Raw genomic sequence first — 21916 nt, forward strand, 5'->3', positions numbered from 1 at the left:
AATGCCTTCAAAATATAACCCAAAATTATGCCCTATTGCCTTCAAAACATTACCCAAAATTATGCCCTAATGCCTTCAAAACATAACCCAAAATTATGCCCTAATGCCTTCAAAATATAACCCAAAATTATGCCCTAATGCCTTCAAAACATACCCCAAAATTATGCCCTAATGCCTTCAAAACATAACCCAAAATTATGCCCTAATGCCTTCAAAACATAACCCAAAATTATGCCCTAATGCCTTCAAAACATACTCCAAAATTATGCCCTAATGCCTTCAAAATCTACCCCCAATATGCAAAGAACATTGAAGATCCCTATAGAGGTTTGTTGCATATTGGAGTTGGTTGCCCATAACTGAAAATTTAGACCACAACAAATGAAACTGAGTTAGATTATCGGGTGTTACAGAGTACGAATCGCTTCTCCAGTGTTAATAATAAAGGAGGATAATTTGCCTCGGACCTGACGACCATGCCGCGTGTCGTCACTAAGAGAGAGAGAGAGAGAGGAATTATTGATAGCAATTAAGGGCCGAGGTGCAAGTCAATATTGCTATGGCAGGAGCTGTGTTGATGTTTCTTCACTGCCAGGTGAAGGTGATTAGTGACGACTTTAAATGACTGTGGTGAATGTTGGAGGGGGGGGGGGGGAGGTTGTGGTGGTGGCCAGTCACCCCCCCACCCCCCCACACACTCCTCACCCCAGTCACCCCCCCACACACACTACACCTCACCCCAGACAGTCAATGCAGAGACTGGTGGAGGTGGTGTGTGGGGGCGTGCTTACCTATCAGTGACTACAGAGAAGTGAGCTCTAGCTCTTCATGCCCGCCTCGTAGTTGCGTCATACCAGACGAGCTAATTACCTCTCTCAACGGTAACGTTTTCATCATATTTATTTCTAATATTGTGGATGGATCTGGTTTTAAAACCTCTTCCTTCAGTGTGTGTGTGTGTGTGTGTGTGTGTGTGTGTGTGTGTGTGTGTTGTGTGTGTGTGTGTGTTTGTGTGTGTGTGTGTGTGTGTGTGTGTGTGTGTGTACTTATCTAACAAACTTTCCCTGTCTTCAACTGATTTAGATTCTTACCACCGGAGGTGGATAGGTTGTTGTGCACCCCATACTCATCCTGTGAGCGGTAGCGCAAAAAAGAATTACAAAGGGCACAAAAGGCCTTTATCAGACTTCAACGAATATTATTACGTTAACAATTACATCTACCCTGAACACCGTATAATATAATGCCAGCTAGTTATAGAGATTATTCCATTTCAGTAGCTATGTATTTACAGTTCAACAATATACATCAATGGTTGTTCTTTTCGCTAATTCATATCAGCGAAACATGGATTCAGTGCAAGGATTTCAGGTATTTTATTCTTAAATAGGATGTTTTGCCATTTCATGCAGTGTGAGTTTAGATTTATCTCTAAAATGGTTCATTTTTTATCATAGTCTATGATGTAACGCCCCACTCCTACCATGGATCCTGACCCTCTGTTATATCTGACTTTAAAACGATGAATGGACATAGTTTCTGCTGTGTGCTTGTGTAGTCTGTTACACTTGACAGCTTGCCAGCACCCAGCTAGGTAATCTCTCAATTAATCCGACATGATTCTTAAGTTTGTACTTGACAACTGAGCTCCAACTGCTGGGCATTGCCTGCCAACTTTCAGGCGTCTTGACCAATGTTTCTGTAACCCATTGGATACTCTCATACTTCTGTGAGTGAGGAAATGTATATGTTTATCTCTCAGAATGTTCGGTAATACGTTTATTGCTTGTGATGTGTGTCTATGTATGTATTAACACGATGTACTGAACGGGGTGAGAGTAGCTTGAGCTACCTCATCCCTTTGTGTGTATTTTACCTCAATAAACTTATTTAAATTTCAATTTAAATTTGTGAGTGTGTGTGAAGAGTGCGTCCACTCTCAGCCTTGGTCTTCAACACCCTTGTACAGACTCAGCCTTCCTGTGTCCCTGTCACCTTCGGGTACTTGAGTTACATTTGCGTCTCCTCGAATTACTTCCTCTGTTGTTTAATAGTTGATACCTGTGAATGGCTCGTAGAGATTCCTCAGATTTTTCAAGATTTTTTTCCTCGCCTTTAGTGACATGTGTTGTGTCTCTTTCAATCATTTCTCGGAGATTTATGTCTTACAGTTCTGGTCTAAATCGTTATTATATTATTATAATATATTATATTATAATTATATTTTTATATAATTATATTTTTCAATTATATTAATTATAATTTCTTATAAATTATATTACATTTATTATAATTATATTTTTCAGGTTATTATATTCACTAGTCAAGGTAAGATTTCGACGCAGGTACACCTGCTGGAGAATTATTCATGTGCGCGTGTTGCACGAGGGGTTGGGTGACCCACAGGTCTATGTTGCTCGACCCACAGGTCTATGTTGCTCGACCCACAGGTCTATGTTGCTCGACCCACAGGTCTATGTTGCTCGACCCACAGGTCTATGTTGCTCGACCCACAGGTCTATGTTGCTCGACCCACAGGTCTATGTTGCTCGACCCACAGGTCTATGTTGCTCGACCCACAGGTCTATGTTGCTCGACCCACAGGTCTATGTTGCTCGACCCACAGGTGTATGTTGCTCGACCCACAGGTCTATGTTGCTCGACCCACAGGTCTATGTTGCTCGACCCACAGGTCTATGTTGCTCGACCCACAGGTCTATGTTGCTCGACCCACAGGTCTATGTTGCTCGACCCACAGGTCTATGTTGCTCGACCCACAGGTCTATGTTGCTCGACCCACAGGTCTATGTTGCTCGACCCACAGGTCTATGTTGCTCGACCCACAGGTCTATGTTGCTCGAGGAACCCCTTGGGGTTGCAAGCCTTATTTATGGCGCGCACATGTTATTTTATTTGGGTCGAATATATGTAATGTTGTGATTTACAAACACTAACAGGAAGGAATTTATTTCACTCCTAGATTGGTCTCCTACACATCAGGAACAATATGAATCTAAGGCACGACCCTTGCGGGACTTGCCCTTATATATGCAATAACAATTTACCTCTGGGCGTGACTACAACTTGTATATCAGATACTTACCTAAAGGTAAACCTTTTTCGTCATTCCTGACCCCTGTTTTCTCTCGGTTTTGTTTACTGTTGAGCATTGATTGATTTTATTCATTTATTATGCACCCCAAACTCATCCCGTGGGTGATATTGGAAAAGGTTACAAAGGTACATAATGGGCTCACTTACTGAACCCAAAACTTTCCTTAGCTAAGCAAGTAACTTTTGATTATCAAGTTACACATTTTAATATATATATATTGTCACGTAAATACCCTTCATATGACGAGTAACAACTTCCTGAACTACAGTCTTCATCAATTACACATACGTTTATTTTAATATTGTACTAAATTCTGTTATTTCCTTAATATTAAAAATAAATCATAGTGTCATGCGTAAGATAAGATGGTGTAAGATTGCTGCTGCTACGCGCCTCTGCAGCCAGACCTAAACAGCTTAGTTATCCTGCTAGCTTCGTCGTTGACACAAATGAGGTCACTATCTAGCTATCTGCTTTTCGGGTATATACATATCAAGTGTCCGAGTCACGATATTCAGTCTTGGTGAGGCGCTCCTCATGGGTAAAACATCTCAATTCTTAAGTTACTTGCTAAAGCAGCTCATTTTTTGGATTATGGTCTTTGGTAATGTCCCTTGTAGTCCCTGCTATTATACAACCCCCGCTCCTGTGCCAGGTAAGTCCTCTACGGGCTCACCATAGCCCGTGCTACTTGGAACTTGTTGTTTCCATTAGCTGAATCTTAAACAACAACAATATTATGCAACTTGTTTAATCTTTGTCTGAGTCACAGAGTTCAAATCAGTGTTATTTGTTTATTTAGTATTATTTCAAGTGAACAATCCAGATGTACTTTAAGTGTTAGAGTAATTTTTATTTTGTTTCATCATGGCTAAAGTTTTTCATTATAAGTCTTTTTTTTCCGGTGAATGTGTTAACTATGGTATTTATATTATATCCTGTCTGGTTCTTTGTTCATAGATGGGATATTTTAGAGAGGAATTATTGTTTGATTCAGCCAGCTGCTATCGTGCCTATTGTGTAATCAGTCGAATTAGGGCAGTTGAAGAATTTCATCTCCTTAAACTTCCACAATTTCTTGACCAGTGGAGTTTCTTTAACTTCTCTCTCTCTCTCTCTTCTCGTTTTTCTCTTTCAGTACAAAAGTTCTCTAAAAATTTGCAATTGCAAATGGATCTTCTGTTCTTTCCTTGAGTTTGCTGGCCTTATTTGCAATCCAATCAGGATTTGCATACATGACTTTGGAGCTCATTCATTTTGCTAATGATCTTCAATCATGCATCGATATTGTTGGAAGTCCTCGTGGATGATGAACTCATCTACTTGTAGATTTAGTTGAAGGTACATGCGTGTGGGTGACACATGTAGAGACATATATGTGTGTGTGTGTCGACGAGACCACACACTAGAAGGTGAAGGGACGACGACGTTTCGGTCCGTCCTGGACCATTCTCAAAATCGACTTTAGAATGGTCCAGGACGGACCGAAACGTCGTCGTCCCTTCACCTTCTAGTGTGTGGTCTGGTCAACATACTTCAGCCACGTTATTGTGACTCATCGCTTGCATATGTGTATGTACGTGTGGGTGTAACTGAGATGTCTGTGGGAGTAATTGATGTGTGGGTGTTGTAGAGACATTTGCTTGTTCTCGTCAGTAAACCTCAAGAACCTGTAGCAGCCGGAGACCATAGATAGTGGACCATCTGTAAGTAGGAGAAAGGGAGGAGTGGATAATAAAGTAAAACTATAAAAACTTCGATAGAATAATATGGTGTGAGTTGAAGGGCGGGTATAAAGGATGGCATTTGTTGGGGAGGAGAAGCACTCACTGCTGGAGACGAGAAGTGAGGTTGTGGTGGAAGAGCTAGAGTGATGAGTGGACAGGTGTCCTTCATGCACTCACGTCAATATTTCAGAACAAACTGAGATTCATTATACTGCGAATACAATTAATTTGAGTTATGTGGCAGACTCGACTTCACTACCTTCGGACACCTGGCGAGGAATACAACTGAAGAAGGCAATTGGGTAAATGCTTTGTATATTCCATATACCCGTAAAGGCCGAATGGTCAGAATAAGGAGGAAGTGATTCATCATTACATATTTAAAGTCTCGTGCAACTCAGAAAACATTATTTTCATGTTCGTGCAGCAACTCGTCTCGTTTGAATAGACGAGAGTTAGAAGTAGTTAAGCACAGATAACTCAATTGTAATATGGACATTTTCCTTTACTATACGATTAGTGATCATGTGGATTGAGCTGGAAGAGGAGAAAGTGGAAGCCATCCCAATTCAAAATTTAAAATGTATATTTGCACAAAATATATGGGTTTAGCCAAGAGGCGAGAGCTTACTCCACGTGCACACAATTAGGCAAGAAGTCCATGGGTAGGAACCTGAGTATTATTCATGCGCACATAGCTAAAGTCTGCATGAATATGTATGTGAGGTAAATGAATACCTGCGAGACCAAGACTGGTGGTGGCACCTGCGAGACCGAGACTGGTGGTGGCACCTGCGAGATCGAGACTGGTGGTGGCACCTGCGAGATCGAGACTGGTGGTGGCACCTGCGAGATCGAGACTGGTGGTGGCACCTGCGAGATCGAGACTGGTGGTGGCACCTGCGAGATCGAGACTGGTGGTGGCACCTGCGAGATCGAGACTGGTGGTGGCACCTGCGAGATCGAGACTGGTGGTGGCACCTGCGAGATCGAGACTGGTGGTGGCACCTGCGAGATCGAGACTGGTGGTGGCACCTGCGAGATCGAGACTGGTGGTGGCACCTGCGAGATCGAGACTGGTGGTGGCACCTGCGAGACCAAGACTGGTGGTGGCACCTGCGAGATCGAGACTGGTGGTGGCACCTGCGAGATCGAGACTGGTGGTGGCACCTGCGAGACCAAGACTGGTGGTGGCACCTGCGAGACCAAGACTGGTGGTGGCACCTGCGAGACCAAGACTGGTGGTGGCACCTGCGAGACCAAGACTGGTGGTGGGACCTGCGAGACCAAGACTGGTGGTGGCACCTGCGAGACCAAGACTGGTGGTGGCACCTGCGAGACCAAGACTGGTGGTGGAGAGGCAGTCTCCTTCCCGTCTCCTGACTCCTCACGGCCCAAGCCAAGTCATCCATCATCTGAAATAATTAACTTGTATTGTTCTTGGCTGTCTGGCTCTCCAGAATCCTTCCGCTCTCATAAAAGTATTGAATTGAAATTGAAACTCTCAATTCGCAGATGTAGAGTTGTAGACCAGACCACACACTAGAAAGGTGAATGGAACGACGCCGTTTCGGTCCGTGTTGGACCATTCTCAAGTCGATTTTTTACTTCGACTTGAGAATGGTCTAGGACGGACCGAAACGTCGTCGTCTCTTCACTTTATTGTGTGTGGTCTGGTCTAGCATATTTCAGCAACGTTATTTTGACTCCTCGTCTGTACAGTTGTAAAATAACTCATATAATGGTTGCACATACAGAATTTACTCTGTGGGCTCTATTGGATCACAGAGCTTTGTCCCTTCCGGTTTGTCTCCTATTCGGGAGTTATATAGAAAATGGTTAAAATATTACTATTCTCATGTTGTTGCAGTGCCAGAGTGATTTATGATCAATCAATGATTGTAATTCTAGCATGACCCGAATATCATACTTGCTGCGGAAGAAATTTCTCTAAAGAAAAATCAGTAAACATTAAACTCTTTTTAAATGACGAACAAAATATTTGTAGTAAAAAGTTAAACTTAAAAACGTGGCGTTTCAACTAGTGACCACCGGTGATAATTAAATAATATAATTGCCTATTCTTAATTGTTTATTGACCATAGTATATTGTTCACTTTATTTTCTACAGTGCGTTTAGGTAAATGTTTCGAGTAAAATTGCAAATACTTACATAGTCTGTTTTATCAGCTGACACAAATTAGGAAAATATTCCACCGGAAGAAAACAATTTTCTTCTCACTTTGTGCAGTAAAAGTAAAGTACAGTGGCTCGGGCTGGAACTACACTGCAAACACCTCTAATACTGAATACTAAACCACACAGGGGTTTAGGGGCATTAGCCACTCAGAATTGCCTATTTATCTGGCTATTGTACATCTTCATAGCTACAGCCACGGTTATTGTGACTGGCCGTCTGCACCTCTCCTACTGTTATAAACATGGTGGTATATGCAGTAGTAACCTCCACAGATCTCCAGTATCATCTATTGATACTGGTGATGGCTCAAAAGGGCCACCACTTACGGGCTATTCATGCCCGTGTCACCTTTTGGGTGGCTTAATCTTCATCAATCATCAATCAGTAGTAACTCTGTTGAGCGAGTAGACACAACAACCTGGCTGATAATTAAATACCTCGCCCACTTGTGATGATACAGCACATGTTTTGGCTGCTGTATTAAGTCGTGTATTTCTTTATTTTCAGATTTGTGGGATGGGTGTCTAACCTTATCCTGAGTAATTTATTTGTAATTATTACCTCACTCAGATCTTCGAGGCTCTTTTCACAAGTTTAGTTTTCTCGAAATCTTAATAATATTTGTTCTTCGTAAATACATCCAAACTCATCCAGTCCAAACTCATCATAATAAATGCAGGAAAAGGTGGGAGTAGTAAACCTGATTGTACTTGTGAAATAAAACTTAACTGTAAATTATTAAGCCATAACAGAAAGGTAGATAAAAACAAGTAGAAGAGCATTGTTGTGGTGAAGTTTCGCGTTGGTTTACCTGACCCGTTTTCTGAGGAGTTTTGTAGTGGTGATAATTATATGTTCTCAGTGTAGCCAGAGGTGGAGCATCGTTAACACCACAGCGTCCCTCGACCCGCCTGCCACAGGACCTCCTTACCTCACACTCCACAGTCATTCCACGTCCCACACTCCACAGTCATTCCACGTCCCACACACCACAGCCACTCCACGTCCCACACACCACAGCCACTCCACGTCCCACACTCCACAGCCACTCCACGTCCCACACACCACAATCACTCTACGTCCCACACACCACAGCCACTCCACGTCCCACACACCACAATCACTCCACGTCCCACACACCACAGCCACTCCACGTCCCACACACCACAATCACTCTACGCCCCACACACCACAGCCACTCCACGTCCCACACTCCACAGCCACTCCACGTCCCACACACCACAGCCACTCCACGTCCCACACACCACAGCCACTCCACGTCCCACACACCACAGCCACTCCACGTCCCACACACCACAATCACTCCACGTCCCACACACCACAGCCACTCCACGTCCCACACACCACAATCACTCTACGCCCCACACACCACAGCCACTCCACGTCCCACACTCCACAGCCACTCCACGTCCCACACACCACAGCCACTCCACGTCCCACACTCCACAGCCACTCCACGTCCCACACACCACAGCCACTCCACGTCCCACACACCACAATCACTCTACGCCCCAAATACCACAGCGCTTCGTCCTCACTCTACTGATCCTCTCCTGATCTCTGATTGATCTGAGTAGTCTCTAATTGGTAGGTACTCCTGCTTGACGGTCAGTAGTCAAGTCAGGCAAGTGAGGGCAGGCAAGTCAGCCTTCCAAGTGGCTGACTTGTCCGCCTCACAACTGACAGGTTTGTAATTAAGTTTTTCACGTCTGGTTAGTGTGATGTATGGAAAATTACCTTAGAGACAAGTTCACGTGAAAAAATATTAATTCGACTTAGTGGCATCATTTCTTTTAATGAAATTATAGCTTAGTCCTTCATAAAATATTGTACTGATCCCAGGACTACTTTTTACTGCAGATCTGGGTAGCTTGATAAATGTATTATTAAAGTAAAAATATATATTTAATCATAATACATAATTTAGTCCCCAAACGGTTTGACTGTTCTACTGGCAGATCTATTGTAAGGAAAAGGCTGGAATGCGTGTTATCAGGTGACCCAGGCCTCTAATAACACATTCATTCACATTCAATACCATTTACACACCTAAAGGATAAATGTTGAACGTTTATCATCAAAATATTGCTGTTCAAAACTGAAAAATTACCCGTTACAGATTTATATGGAATTTCATTGTACAAACAATCCCTTAACAGTGTAAGGTAATTATAACAAAACTTAGGACAACAATTTAATTATCATTTATAATAGCCGGCAATAAATTAGCGCGTGTAACGATATTTTAATGACGCTTAATTATTGTCAACAGTTTTATCTGTTGAGCTGAATAAGCTTTTCGAACAAAAAATGCCCAATGTTGCCTGAGCATTGTTCATATAATCGGCCGTTTATAATTAGCAATGTTAAAAGCGATCAAATGGAAGATCGTTCTTGTAAAACTGCTTCTATAATTTTGACACGACATCTGTGGGGGGAATTCTGAATCGTGGAATTTTTTAATTATTTTAATTATTAATTTATTTATTGAATTCTAATTTAAAATTAATTTGTTTCTTTCGGTAATGGATTGTATGGTATTAAATTCCTCCCAGAAGTCATATCCTACACAATTGGGGTTATTAATTATAGCTTATCAATCGAAAATTATCGATTCATAGGAAATTCACTGACTAGAAATATCTGACTAGAAGGCTTCAACATTCAGGTAGAGGAACAAATCCACAAGGGCCGTGACGAGGATTCGAACCTGCGTCCTGGGAGCATCCCAGGTAGAGGCGTAGAACACTTGAGTAGCTCGACTGATTTATGGTCACGTGTCCCTGGAGCCCATTGTCGTGTTGCACCAAGTTGTTGCTACTAAGTTCTGCAGGTTGCCCCAGAAGATCTGCCAGAAGTATACAATGTAACTCATGCAAATAACATCCTAATAACACATATTGTATGACATATTATTATTTAGATTCTTACTCCTAGATTCTTATTTAGATGAGAGTCTTATCGTATTTCGGGTGATCGCCCGCCTTATGACCGGTTTGTTCTACTTATAGGGCCTTGTAATAATAGGTAAATATGCAGACTGTTTCGGTCCAGGACGGACCGAAACGTCGTCGCCCCTTCATCTTCTAGTGTGTGGTCAGGTCAACAACAGGTAATTAATTTTATCTAACCGGAAACGAGGTACTCCCATATTGATGAGGTTGTGGTAGTAGATTTACGTCAAGATAGGAGCTGCCTCGTATGGGTCAATTGGCCTTACTGCAGTTGCCTTTGTTCTTATGTTCTTATGTTCTTAAGATGGCTCGGGTTTGCGGGTAATAGCGGTTAAATTCACAGTGGCGCCCTCCCTCCTTCACCGGTCTAGTCACACCACTAGAAACCAATTCAGTTGTCTGCCCACTTATGGACGAAGGTTGGGAGGCGTTGATTTTTTTATGATTTTATTTGATCTGGTCATAGAGAATACTTTTTTATTGATTCTAACGCTAGACTTGTGTTTTAAGTGATTACTGATATTGTAATAGTATATTTTATTAGTGGCGTGGCAATCATTTCGCGTTTTTTCTCCGGGAAAATGCCACAAGTCTAATTTTATTGTCATGGGTAAATAAAATAATTTATGTTAGTATGGGTTAATTTGTTAGTATAAGAACAACAGCAATATTAACTGTATTTTGTATTAAAGATTATTAAAGAATGTCGGGTTTTTCCCCGAGAATGTCTATCCAGAACCATCCACGGGATGGGTATGGGGTCCACCACCACCCACGGCATGGGTTTGGGGCCCACCACCACCCACGGGATGGGTATGGGGTCCACCACCACCACGGGATGGATATGGGCCCCACCACCGCCCACGGGATCGGTATGGGGTCCACCACCACCCACGGGATGGGTATGGGGTCCACCACCGCCCACGGGATCGGTATGGGGTCCACCACCACCCACGGGATGGGTATGGGGTCCACCACCACCCACGGGATGGGTATGGGGTCCACCACCACCCACGGGATGGGTATGGGGCCCACCACCACCCACGGGATGGGTATGGGGTCCACCACCACCCACGGGATGGGTATGGGGTCCACCACCACCCACGGGATGGGTATGGGGTCCACCACCACCCACGGGATGGGTATGGGGTCCACCACCGCCCACAATATGCATAGGGAGCTATGCATATTGCGGTCCCTGTAACATGGCTTTCAATCCCTGAGTTTTTGTCGACACGCAAAGTTCCGCCCGAGATACGCATCTCCACCTGACGCATTATTGTCCTCTCACCAGAGGAAAATGGGGAAGCTGCTGTGTTGGTCCTTGGCTGCTGCCCTCACTGCTATCCTGGCAGGCTGCTGCTGGGGCGTGCAGGTCAACCTTCCACCACCCGAGACCGACTGGAAGATACTGGTGGCTGTTCCAGCAATCAGGAGGAACCACTGGAACATGTTCAAGCCTCTGCTGGAGGCTCTTGCCGATCGCGGCCATCAGGTGATCCCGGACATCTGGTTCAATCTCTCTGTCTCTCTGTCTCTCTCTCTCTCTCTTTTTCTCTCTCTCTCTCTCTCTCTCTCTCTCTCTCTCTCTCTCTCTCTCTCTCTCTCTCTCTCTCTCTCTCTCTCTCTCTCTCTCTCTCTCTCTCTCTCTCTCTCTCTCTCTCTCTCTCTCTCTCTCTCTCTCTCTCTCTCTCTCTCTCTCTCTCTCTCTCTCTCTCTCTCTCTCTCTCTCTCTCTCTCTCTCTCTCTCTCTCTCTCTCTCTCTCTCTCTCTCTCTCTCTCTCTCTCTCTCTCTCTCTCTCTCTCTCTCTCTCTCTCTCTCTCTCTCTCTCTCTCTCTCTCTCTCTCTCTCTCTCTCTCTCTCTCTCCTCTCTCCTCTCTCCTCTCTCTCTCTCTCTCTCTCTCTCTCCTCTCTCCCTCTCTCCCTCTCTCCCTCTCTCTCTCTCTCTCTCTCTCTCTCTCTCTCTCTCTCTCTCTCTCTCTCTCTCTCTCTCTCTCTCTCTCACTCTCTCTCTCCCTCTCTCTCGTTCTGGCTCGAATATTAGATTGCTAATTTTATATATTGAGGTCACAGTAGCAATGACTCAGCGGCCCTAAACTTTGAATACAAGTATACATACCACACACACACACATGTCAAAGTGTGTCTAATGTCTAATGTCTAATGACATTAGACATTTTTCAGTGTCAGAGTAGTTAACAAATAGAATGCACTAAGAAGTGATGTGGTGGAGGCTGATTCCATACACAGTTTCAAATGTAGATATGATAGAGCCCAATAGGCTCAGGAATCTGTTCACCAGTTGATTGACAGTTGTGAGACGGGACCAAAGAGCCGAAGTTCAACCCCTGCAAGTACAGCTAGTTGTGTACAACTAGGTGAGTGTACACACACACACACACACACACACACACACACACACACACACACACACACATCACACACACACACACACACACACACGCACACACACACACACACACACACACACACACACACACACACACAGTTGAGAGGCGGGACCAAAGAGCCAAAGCTCAACCCCCGCAAGCACAAATAGGTGAGTACAAATAGGTGAGTACACATCACACACAAGCACACACAAGCACACACACGCACACACACACACACATCACACACACACACACACAAGCACACACACATCCACTCACACACTCAACCACTCACACATGCACATGTATGATACACTGAATAATGGTATACAATATACGATACATTCAATACCATATGCACCAATATTGAACATTTGTTTCTTTAATTTTTCAATCTTAACTTGTTTGTAATTTATAATATAAGATTTTTATAATTATTAAGAATGACAATCAAATTCAAGTTTAAAATAAATACAAAATATTTTGGCTATCCAATAATACTCAATAAACAATTTTGAAAAATAATTTATCTGATTTTATAACGAAAAAAAATTATATCTTTTTATATTGATTAAACTATAAACCCCCATTTAGAAAACATTAAATAGGATTATGGGATAAAAACTATTACACTTAGGAACGGCCATTAAACACCAGATGTACCCTTTTCAGTAGGCCTCTTCAGTAGCCTACCCTCTTCAGTAGCCCTCTTCAGTATCCCTCTTCAGTAGCCCTCTTCAGTAGCCCTCTTCAGTAGCCCTCTTCAGTAGCCCTCTTCAGTAGCCTTGAATCCCATAACAACATTGCTAGGAACACCCGAGTCATTGTTAACTCGGATGAAGCTATAAATGATCTTCTATGATCTCGAAAAAGCTTTCAAACTTCCAAGCTGGCGAGTAATTCTACACACGTTAATCAAAAAAGGTGTCGAGGGAGAAAACTTCTAGTCTGTATTCTGTACATTAGTCACATGTGTGACAGAGAAAAGCTACAAGTCCAGTATCAGACTATCGGTTGCAAGAGAATGGGACTCCACAAAGAGGAGTCTAATTACATGCCCTAGTCTTATTAAACATTCTTACTGAAAACTTCGTGTCCATGACATTTACAGAAGGGGTTAAATTGCAAAGCTGTACTGATGATTTGGCATTAGTAGTCACAGGTCCTTCACTGTTGAATAAAGACACAAGTGGCACTAGACGAAGTAACATCTGAATTTAGTGTTTTAGGGCTTAAAATATATGCACAGAAATCTTAGACAATTTCTATGTTTACAACATTATTATTATTATTGTCTGTTATCTATTAGACAACTAATAAGAGAGACCGTTGTTCTACCATCCAGTCCAAGAAGTTGTACCAAGTCATGAAGGAACATTAGGGAATGACATTGTAGATGTTGCTGAAAAACTTGGAAGTAAGAGAGGGAATGTAGATGTACAATGACCATAATGTAGTAGTCTCAACATCAGGTTCTACACGTTGGTACAAGAAGTCAACCAACCACGAACAACTTATTCTGAGGAAAGGTACATTACAAAATAATAGTGCTCTTAATAGAAAAACAAAAGCGCCTATTTTCCATGTAAATGGGAAATAGGATTTCAGATTCCAGAAGAAGAAGAAGAGAGGACATGTCAGTAATGCAGAAAAATGCCGGAAAGACCACTGAAACATTATATCTAACACAGTGCAGTTACATATCAGTCAAGATTTAAACAGAATAACCAGCGCAGAAGATACCAAACGCATTGTGTTTTACAGAAGCAATACACGAGTCATAAATACACATCCACCGCCTAACTAAAACAGAAATAAGTAAAACGTAGCTAGAGGCTTGTGCTGGAATATCCCTACATAAACAAAATATATTTGAATCATAATGCAAAAGAAACATGCAATGTTCCTGGCATTTAAAAGTATATTGTATACAAAACTAACAAATCTGTATGTGTGTGTGTGTGTCCTCCTGCAGGTGGTGGTTCTCCAAACGATGAAGGCGGCTTTCAGCCACCCCAACATCACCGAGGTTGTGGTCTCCGTCAATAAGACCAGCATCGCGAGCAGGTTCCAGAAGATCAATCCTGCAGGTCGGTTTTTTCTGAGGATTTTTGATGGACGTTACCTAAGGATTTGCCGCAAGAAATCATTTCATTATCTCAGTTGCACACCTTCAGTTTTTAGTAAACAGATCCAATGCAAGCTTTAATAGCGTAGCAAATTTGAGAATATTTTCATACGAGGCATAATGAACGATGTGTGTGTGTGTGTGTGTGTGTGTGTGTGTGTGTGTGTGGTGATGCCTGAGTGCAGATCAGTTCTCATCTGTATGACTCCCTTATAGCTACAGATCTTGTCCCCTCATGTCACTTGTATTTCGCAACCTCCCAGGTGGCGTGGAGGCGTTTGTGCCTAGTAAACAAACATGTGTACCTCATCAGGTGAATGTGTGGTCATGGGGGGGGGGAGAGTGTCGTTGTATCTGTGGTCGTTAACCTCTCGTACTGGGCTTTTGCAGAAGCCCTGTCGTTATTGGAGGTGTACCTCCTGCCGCTCGTCTCAAAATTTTACTCTTCGCCAAAAATAATGGAGTACCACAGGAGGAGAAAGGAGTTTGATGTTGTCATCACAGATCAATTGTTCAATGAGGTAATATCTGTTTTGGGGGGCAAACGTAAGCCTTTCTTATCAGTGACGGTTTGTTTAGAATCAAGAAATATAGAAAACTATTTTTTTCTCGCGTTTGTTAATATCATAATTTTCTGGTATAAACATCATGATTGGTTGTATTGTAAATTTATAGTCAATTATTAACTTTCAAGTTTTTTTATGATGTAATATACATATTTGGCAATCATCAGGCATACAGACAAGCATGTGTGAATATAATTGAGAAGAAATCCCATTATATTATACATAGTGATTACACGAAGCTCCCATTCAAATCATTACTATACATTTTACGAGCAAATAAATAATGGTCACATACGTTTTGCTTAAAAATAGAGTAAAAAGGTAAGATAACTTCCCAAATAATTCGTCAAAAAGTCATATATATATATATGAGTCAATAATTATATAATTCATTGTTATGGAACTGTTATATCAGGGAAATTACTGCCAGTCAAATGCTTCAGAACATGGGAGTGACCATGACCAGGGGACATGGGAGGGACCATGACCAGGGAACACGGGAGGGACCATGACCAGGGAACACGGGAGGGACCATGCCCAGGGAACACGGGAGGGACCATGCCCAGGGAACACGGGAGGGACCATGAGGGAGGGACCATGACCAGGGAACATGGGAGGGACCATGACCAGGGGACACGGGAGGGACCATGACCAGGGGACATGGGAGGGACCATGACCAGGGAACATGGGAGGGACCATGACCAGGGAAAATGGGAGGGACCATGACCAGGGAACACGGGAGGGACCATGACCAGGGAACATGGGAGGGACCATGACCAGGGAACACGGGAGTGACCATGACCAGGGGACATGGCAGGGACTAGGGAACATGGAAGCACGGGTCATTACAGTGTCAGGCTGGTAAGGAGGTGAGCTAAGGCACGTAGAGATCAAAACAGAGGCTGGCACTGTTTGTGGGTTTAATCGTAGAAGTTTGTGGATTTAATTAAAATCAACTAAGTTACCCAAACTAAATCTACGAGTCTGGCTCAGGAGCTGAAACTCTAACCCTACAAAGGCAGGTAAACCACACTAACTTTTCAATATCAACGCCCTCCACACACATCCACCTACATTCCCCACGCAGCATCCACGCAAAATGCAGCACCTACTGATAGGTTGACCCTACAAGCCTGATAGACTCCATTACACTCCCAGATGGCTTACCCATTCGCGGAGGGAATGCCTTTCATCACCTTGGCGACTGCTGGTAATGAGCCCCGTCAGAGCGCCGTCATGGGGAACGTGCTCAACCCAGCGTGCGACGCCAACGAGTACTTCGACTACCCGCGGCCCTACTCTCTCCTTCACCGACTCCACAATCTCTACATCACTCTGACCACCGCAGGATACTGGCGTGTGTGGGGGATGATGCCCAAGATACAGAGAGAGGTTGGTTAACAGAACTCATGCTTATAAAGCATCTAATACATGTCCATTTATAATACAAATAATGGGGAAAGGTGGAAATAATACTCAAATCAGTGATCTTTGATATTATAGTTATGTTAAAATCACAGGTATCAAAGTTCTTCCCGAATCTGCCCCCACTGCTGGAGATTGAGAGGAACGTCAGCCTCTCTCTCCTCAATTCCAACTTGGGAAACAGTGCCCCTGGGCCCCTCCTGCCCTCACAAGTGGAGGTGGGCTCCATGCACTGTGTTCCTGGCTCGCGCCTTCCTCAGGTGAGCTAGTATCTCCAGGTGGGTTAATTATCACCGATGGGTTAATTATCACCGGTGGGTTAATTATCACCGGTGGGTTAATTATCACCGATGGGTTAATTATCACCGGTGGGTTGATTATTCAAAGTTCTGATTATATCCCAGTTGGGTGGTTGACTATCTTGCGTTGAGAGAGACAAGAACAGCAGTTGTCAAGAAGTGTGTCAGACTGTCAAAGTCAGAATATTTAGATAATTATGAAGAATATTTGGAAATAGAGAGACAGAACGTCCACTTGCTGGAACATTACACCAGAACACTAATCGCAGGACGTGGAGTCGTGGCTTGACGGCGCTGGCCCTGGAGGGGTGATCTACTTCAGCTTGGGGTCGGTGGCGACGGGCGTCTCCATGCCCGACGAATTAAGACGAATCTTCCTGGACGCCTTCAGAAGACTGGAGTACCGCGTCATCTGGAAGTATGAGTCGAAACTGGAGGGAGTGTCCGAGAATGTATTGATTAAAGAATGGATGCCACAGCAGGATATTCTGGGTTAGTGATTGCTTCAAGATGCTGCTTGTCTATCAACACTTTCAAACTATCTATCATTAACAACATTTTCAACAATACAAATGCCTCAGCACTAAGCACCTTGAGTGAACTCGTTCTAAGTAGTTGACCAGACCACACACTAGAAAGTAAAGGGATGACGTTTCGGTCCGTCCTGGATCATTCTGAAGTCGATTGAGAATGGTCCAGGACGGACCGAAACGTCGTCGTCCCTTCACTTTCTAGTGTGTGGTTTTGTCAATATATTTCAGCCACGTTATTGTGACTCCTCGTCTGCATTCTAACTAAGTTATTAACTTAGAATGCAGATGATAACTAAACATTTTCTTAGATTTCTTAGATTTTTCTAAGATGTTAACTTAGTTAAATGTAAACTAAACATTTTCCCAGGTGAGTTCATCCATCAGGTTCAGGGAAAACAGTAGCATGTGCTGATGTAGACTCTCAACTTTACAATTTCTTTGACGACAGATTACAGTTGAGCATCTTTGTGTTTACTCTTAACTTTTTGTTTGCGTAAAATAAATTCGTTTCATAATGGAACGAATGTGTTTTATTAGAGCTGTTGTTGAATCCAGATTAGCTAATATTGCTTTTAGTTTGATATTTTAATTTTGCTTCACATTTTTGTCTGTCATAATAGAGTGCAGCTCTATTTTGTTTAACAAATGTTATATTGTTACCTCTTTTTTATCTTACGAAATCAAGTTTTCAGTCTAATGAAAGTTTTACAATTTATGAAACACGAGAATATAGATCTTGATGAAAGCTTTCAGTTAACCTCAAGAATAAAGGTGCCTGTGTCAAGGTGTTACTCATATGACCCAAAATGATTGGTAGATTTATTTAGTATATAGTATACCAGAACATATTCGAAAATTAGACCTAAGATGAGGAAGGTGGATTGGTCGGTTGTCAATAAAATAACAATCAAAATTTGGAGAAGTAGTCCAATCACCGACGAGGAGTCACAATAACGTGGCTGAAATATGTTGACCAAACCACACAGTAGAAAGTGAAAGGACGACGACGTTTCGGTCCGTTCTAGACCATTCTCAAGTCGATTGTGAATGGTCGATCACAATCGACTTGAGAATGGTCCAGAAGGGACGACGACGTTTCGGTCCGTTCTAGACCCTTCTCAAGTCGATTGTGAATGGTCGATCACAATCGACTTGAGAATGGTCCAGGACGGACCGAAACGTCGTCGTCCCTTCACTTTCTAGTGTGTAGTCTGGTCAACAAAGTAGTCCAATCGTTATAGTGGAGAATAAAGTTACAATTCTGTGCAGGATGAGAGAGGTTTATACTAGAGCGAACACTGTTGTGTTTTTCCTCGTTAATGTGTTGCTTTTCAAAGCTGATCACGATTCCGACCGTGTTGTTTCTCCTCAGCGGACCCGAGAGTCAAGTTGTTTATCACTCACGGTGGGCTGTTGAGCACACTCGAGGCAGTATGCCACAGCACGCCCCTACTCGCTATTCCAATCTTCGCTGACCAGCCCAAAAACGCCAAGATGATTGTGACCCGCGAGTTGGGTCTTTCTTTGGAGTGGAGTGAGCTAAGTGTTGACCTCCTCGTCGCTACCATTAGGGAAGTCGTTACCAATCCTAAGTGAGTATTGGAGGGTCATCACAATTCATTTCTCATTTCCTGTGTAGCGTCCTTAAAATTTGTCTTAAAAAATTCTATGACTACCTTGTCGTTGTTAATTGTGGCTGAGGTATATGATGAAAATAATAATTATATTCTGATTTCTTGCATCGTGTTGATACAATGTCACATTATTTTGGGTCATGTCTGCCGCAAGTCCGTTTCATACGACTCTGATACTTTACCACCCTGTTCAGTTAGGACCTGAATGATGTTATATAATTCACTACTCCCGCTTACAGTTCCTAAACCTTTGCTACGCCTTGCTGCTGACCCTGTCCCACCATGCTACTGACCTTGTCCCACCTTGCTACTGACCCTGTCCCACCATGCTACTGACCCTGTCCCACCATGCTACTGACCCTGTCCCACCATGCTACTGACCCTGTCCCACCTTGCTACTGACCCTGTCCCACCATGCTACTGACCCTGTCCCACCATGCTACTGACCCTGTCCCACCTTGCTCCTGACCCTGTCCCACCTTGCTACTGACCCTGTCCCACCATGCTGCTGACCCTGTCCCACCATGCTACTGACCCTGTCCCACCATGCTACTGACCCTGTCCCACCATGCTACTGACCCTGTCCCACCATGCTACTGACCCTGTCCCACCATGCTACTGACCCTGTCCCACCATGCTACTGACCCTGTCCCACCTTGCTACTGACCCTGTCCCACCATGCTACTGACCCTGTCCCACCATGCTACTGACCCTGTCCCACCTTGCTACTGACCCTGTCCCACCTTGCTACTGACCCTGTCCCACCATGCTACTGACCCTGTCCCACCTTGCTCCTGACCCTGTCCCACCTTGCTACTGCCCCGGCCCCACCTTGCTCCTGACCCTGTCCCACCTTGCTTCTGACCCTGTCCCACCTTGCTACTGACCCTGCCCCACCTTGCTACTGACCCTGTCCCACCTTGCTACTGCCCCTGTCCCACCTTGCTACTGACCCTGCCCCACCTTGCTACTGACCCTGTCCCACCATGCTACTGACCCTGTCCCACCATGCTACTGACCCTGTCCCACCATGCTACTGACCCTGTCCCACCTTGCTACTGACCCTGTCCCACCTTGCTACTGACCCTGCCCCACCTTGCTACTGACCCTGTCCCACCTTGCTACTGCCCCTGTCCCACCTTGCTACTGCCCCTGTCCCACCTTGCTACTGCCCCTGTCCCACCTTGCTACTGACCCTGTCCCACCATGCTACTGAACCTGTCCCACCTTGCTCCTGACCCTGTCCCACCTTGCTACTGACCCTGTCCCACCATGCTCCTGCCCCTCTTCCACCTTGCTACTGCCCCTGCCCCACCATGCTCCTGACCCGGCCCCACCATGCTCCTGACCCTGTCCCACCATGCTCCTGACCCTGTCCCACCTTGCTCCTGACCCTGCCCCACCTTGCATTTGTCTCTGACGCATCTTACCACAACCTGGACCAGGTACGAGCGCAACCTGAGGGAGGCGTCGAGGGTGGCGCTGGACCTGCCTCGCCCGCCCCTTGAGACAGCAGTATTCTGGACGGAATACGTCATGAGACACAGAGGAGCGCCCCAACTCAGGTCTCCAGCAGCAGACCTCTCCTGGGTGGAGTTCCTCATGGTCGATGTCCTGGCTTGCCTCTCTCTGGCAGTCCTCCTCCTCTTGTGTGGCCTGCGCAAGCTACTCTCACCTCGCTGCTGGATGTGGGTTGCTTATTCTTTTAACTTGAAGAAGAAAATTGATTAAAATGACCCACGTTGTGTTGGTGTTAGACAGGATGTGTACCAGTCGACTTCTTGTAGCTGCTCTGTACATTGCTTTTCATTAAAGGTTGAGCATTTTTTCGAATTTAAAATTCATTGCCAACATATTTATCAGTGTGTGTATATTAGAATAATTTACAAATATTTTGGTAAAATATTGTTTGTGGCGTACAATTCACACATGACTAGACATATGCTGAAATCGAAAAAGGAAATATTAAAAGTTAAAATTTAATATATATTTTGCTATTAGAGAAAACGAATATAGTAAGCGAATTGTCCTGTTCTTTACGAAACTGAAATCTAGGATAATTCTATCACAATAATAATACTTCCTACACCTCCACTACATACTTGGCCAAGCATTTACAACCATGCGGCAGCAACAGAAAGTCAACTACCCACAATGTGAAATATTTTCGTTCATATCACCTTGACGCCTCAAATGTGACGGCTGCCGACTTACAAGATAATGTGTCACAAGATGAGGAGTTGGCAGCCTTCAAGTACCTTTAAGACGTCTTCCCGAAGCTGTCTTTAAGACGTCTTCCCGAAGCTGTCTTAAAGACGTCTTTCCGAAGCTGTCTTAAAGACGTCTTTCCGAAGCTGTCTTAAAGACGTCTTTCCGAAGCTGTCTTAAAGACGTCTTTCCGAAGCTGTCTTAAAGACGTCTTCCCGAAGCTGTCTTAAAGACGTCTTTCCGAAGCTGTCTTAAAGACGTCTTTCCGAAGCTGTCTTAAAGACGTCTTTCCGAAGCTGTCTTAAAGACGTCTTTCCGAAGCTGTCTTAAAGACGTCTTTCCGAAGCTGTCTTAAAGACGTCTTTCCGAAGCTGTCTTAAAGACGTCTTTCCGAAGCTGTCTTAAAGACGTCTTTCCGAAGCTGTCTTTAAGACGTCTTTCCGAAGCTGTCTTTAAGACGTCTTTCCGAAGCTGTCTTAAAGACGTCTTTCCGAAGCTGTCTTAAAGACGTCTTTCCGAAGCTGTCTTAAAGACGTCTTTCCGAAGCTGTCTTTAAGACGTCTTCCCCAAGCTGTCTTAGACAAATGTCAAGGCAACGTTTGAGAGGGAATTATAGCTCTCTTCTACCTTGTGGAGGCATAAGCTGTCTGAAAATAGCATATTATTTGTTATTAATTATTACATACGCTCTAAGCTGTCTATTTATCTAACG

The 21916-nt window shown here is 43.9% G+C and overlaps 2 protein-coding genes across 2 annotated transcripts; both read left to right on the forward strand.

Moving 5' to 3' along the window:
• The first annotated feature begins 5572 nt into the window (after nucleotides 1-5572).
• Nucleotides 5573-6388, forward strand: LOC123763385 (loricrin-like). The gene has a single exon (XM_045750539.2). It carries the CDS (start codon nucleotides 5573-5575, stop codon nucleotides 6386-6388), a length of 816 nt encoding a protein of 271 aa, XP_045606495.2.
• Nucleotides 6389-7924: 1536 nt separating this feature from the next.
• LOC123763386 (UDP-glycosyltransferase UGT5) lies at nucleotides 7925-20822 on the forward strand. The gene is made up of 9 exons (XM_045750540.2): nucleotides 7925-8650; nucleotides 11312-11512; nucleotides 14387-14501; nucleotides 14930-15060; nucleotides 16264-16497; nucleotides 16626-16790; nucleotides 17099-17321; nucleotides 18735-18954; nucleotides 20442-20822. The coding sequence occupies exons 2-9, from the start codon at nucleotides 11318-11320 to the stop codon at nucleotides 20725-20727; spliced, it is 1569 nt and encodes a 522-aa protein (XP_045606496.2). The 5' UTR covers nucleotides 7925-8650; nucleotides 11312-11317; the 3' UTR covers nucleotides 20728-20822.
• Nucleotides 20823-21916: the final 1094 nt, after the last annotated feature.

The sequence above is a fragment of the Procambarus clarkii genome, chromosome 49 (assembly GCF_040958095.1).
Source record: "Procambarus clarkii isolate CNS0578487 chromosome 49, FALCON_Pclarkii_2.0, whole genome shotgun sequence".
Taxonomy (NCBI): Eukaryota; Metazoa; Arthropoda; class Malacostraca; order Decapoda; family Cambaridae; genus Procambarus; species Procambarus clarkii.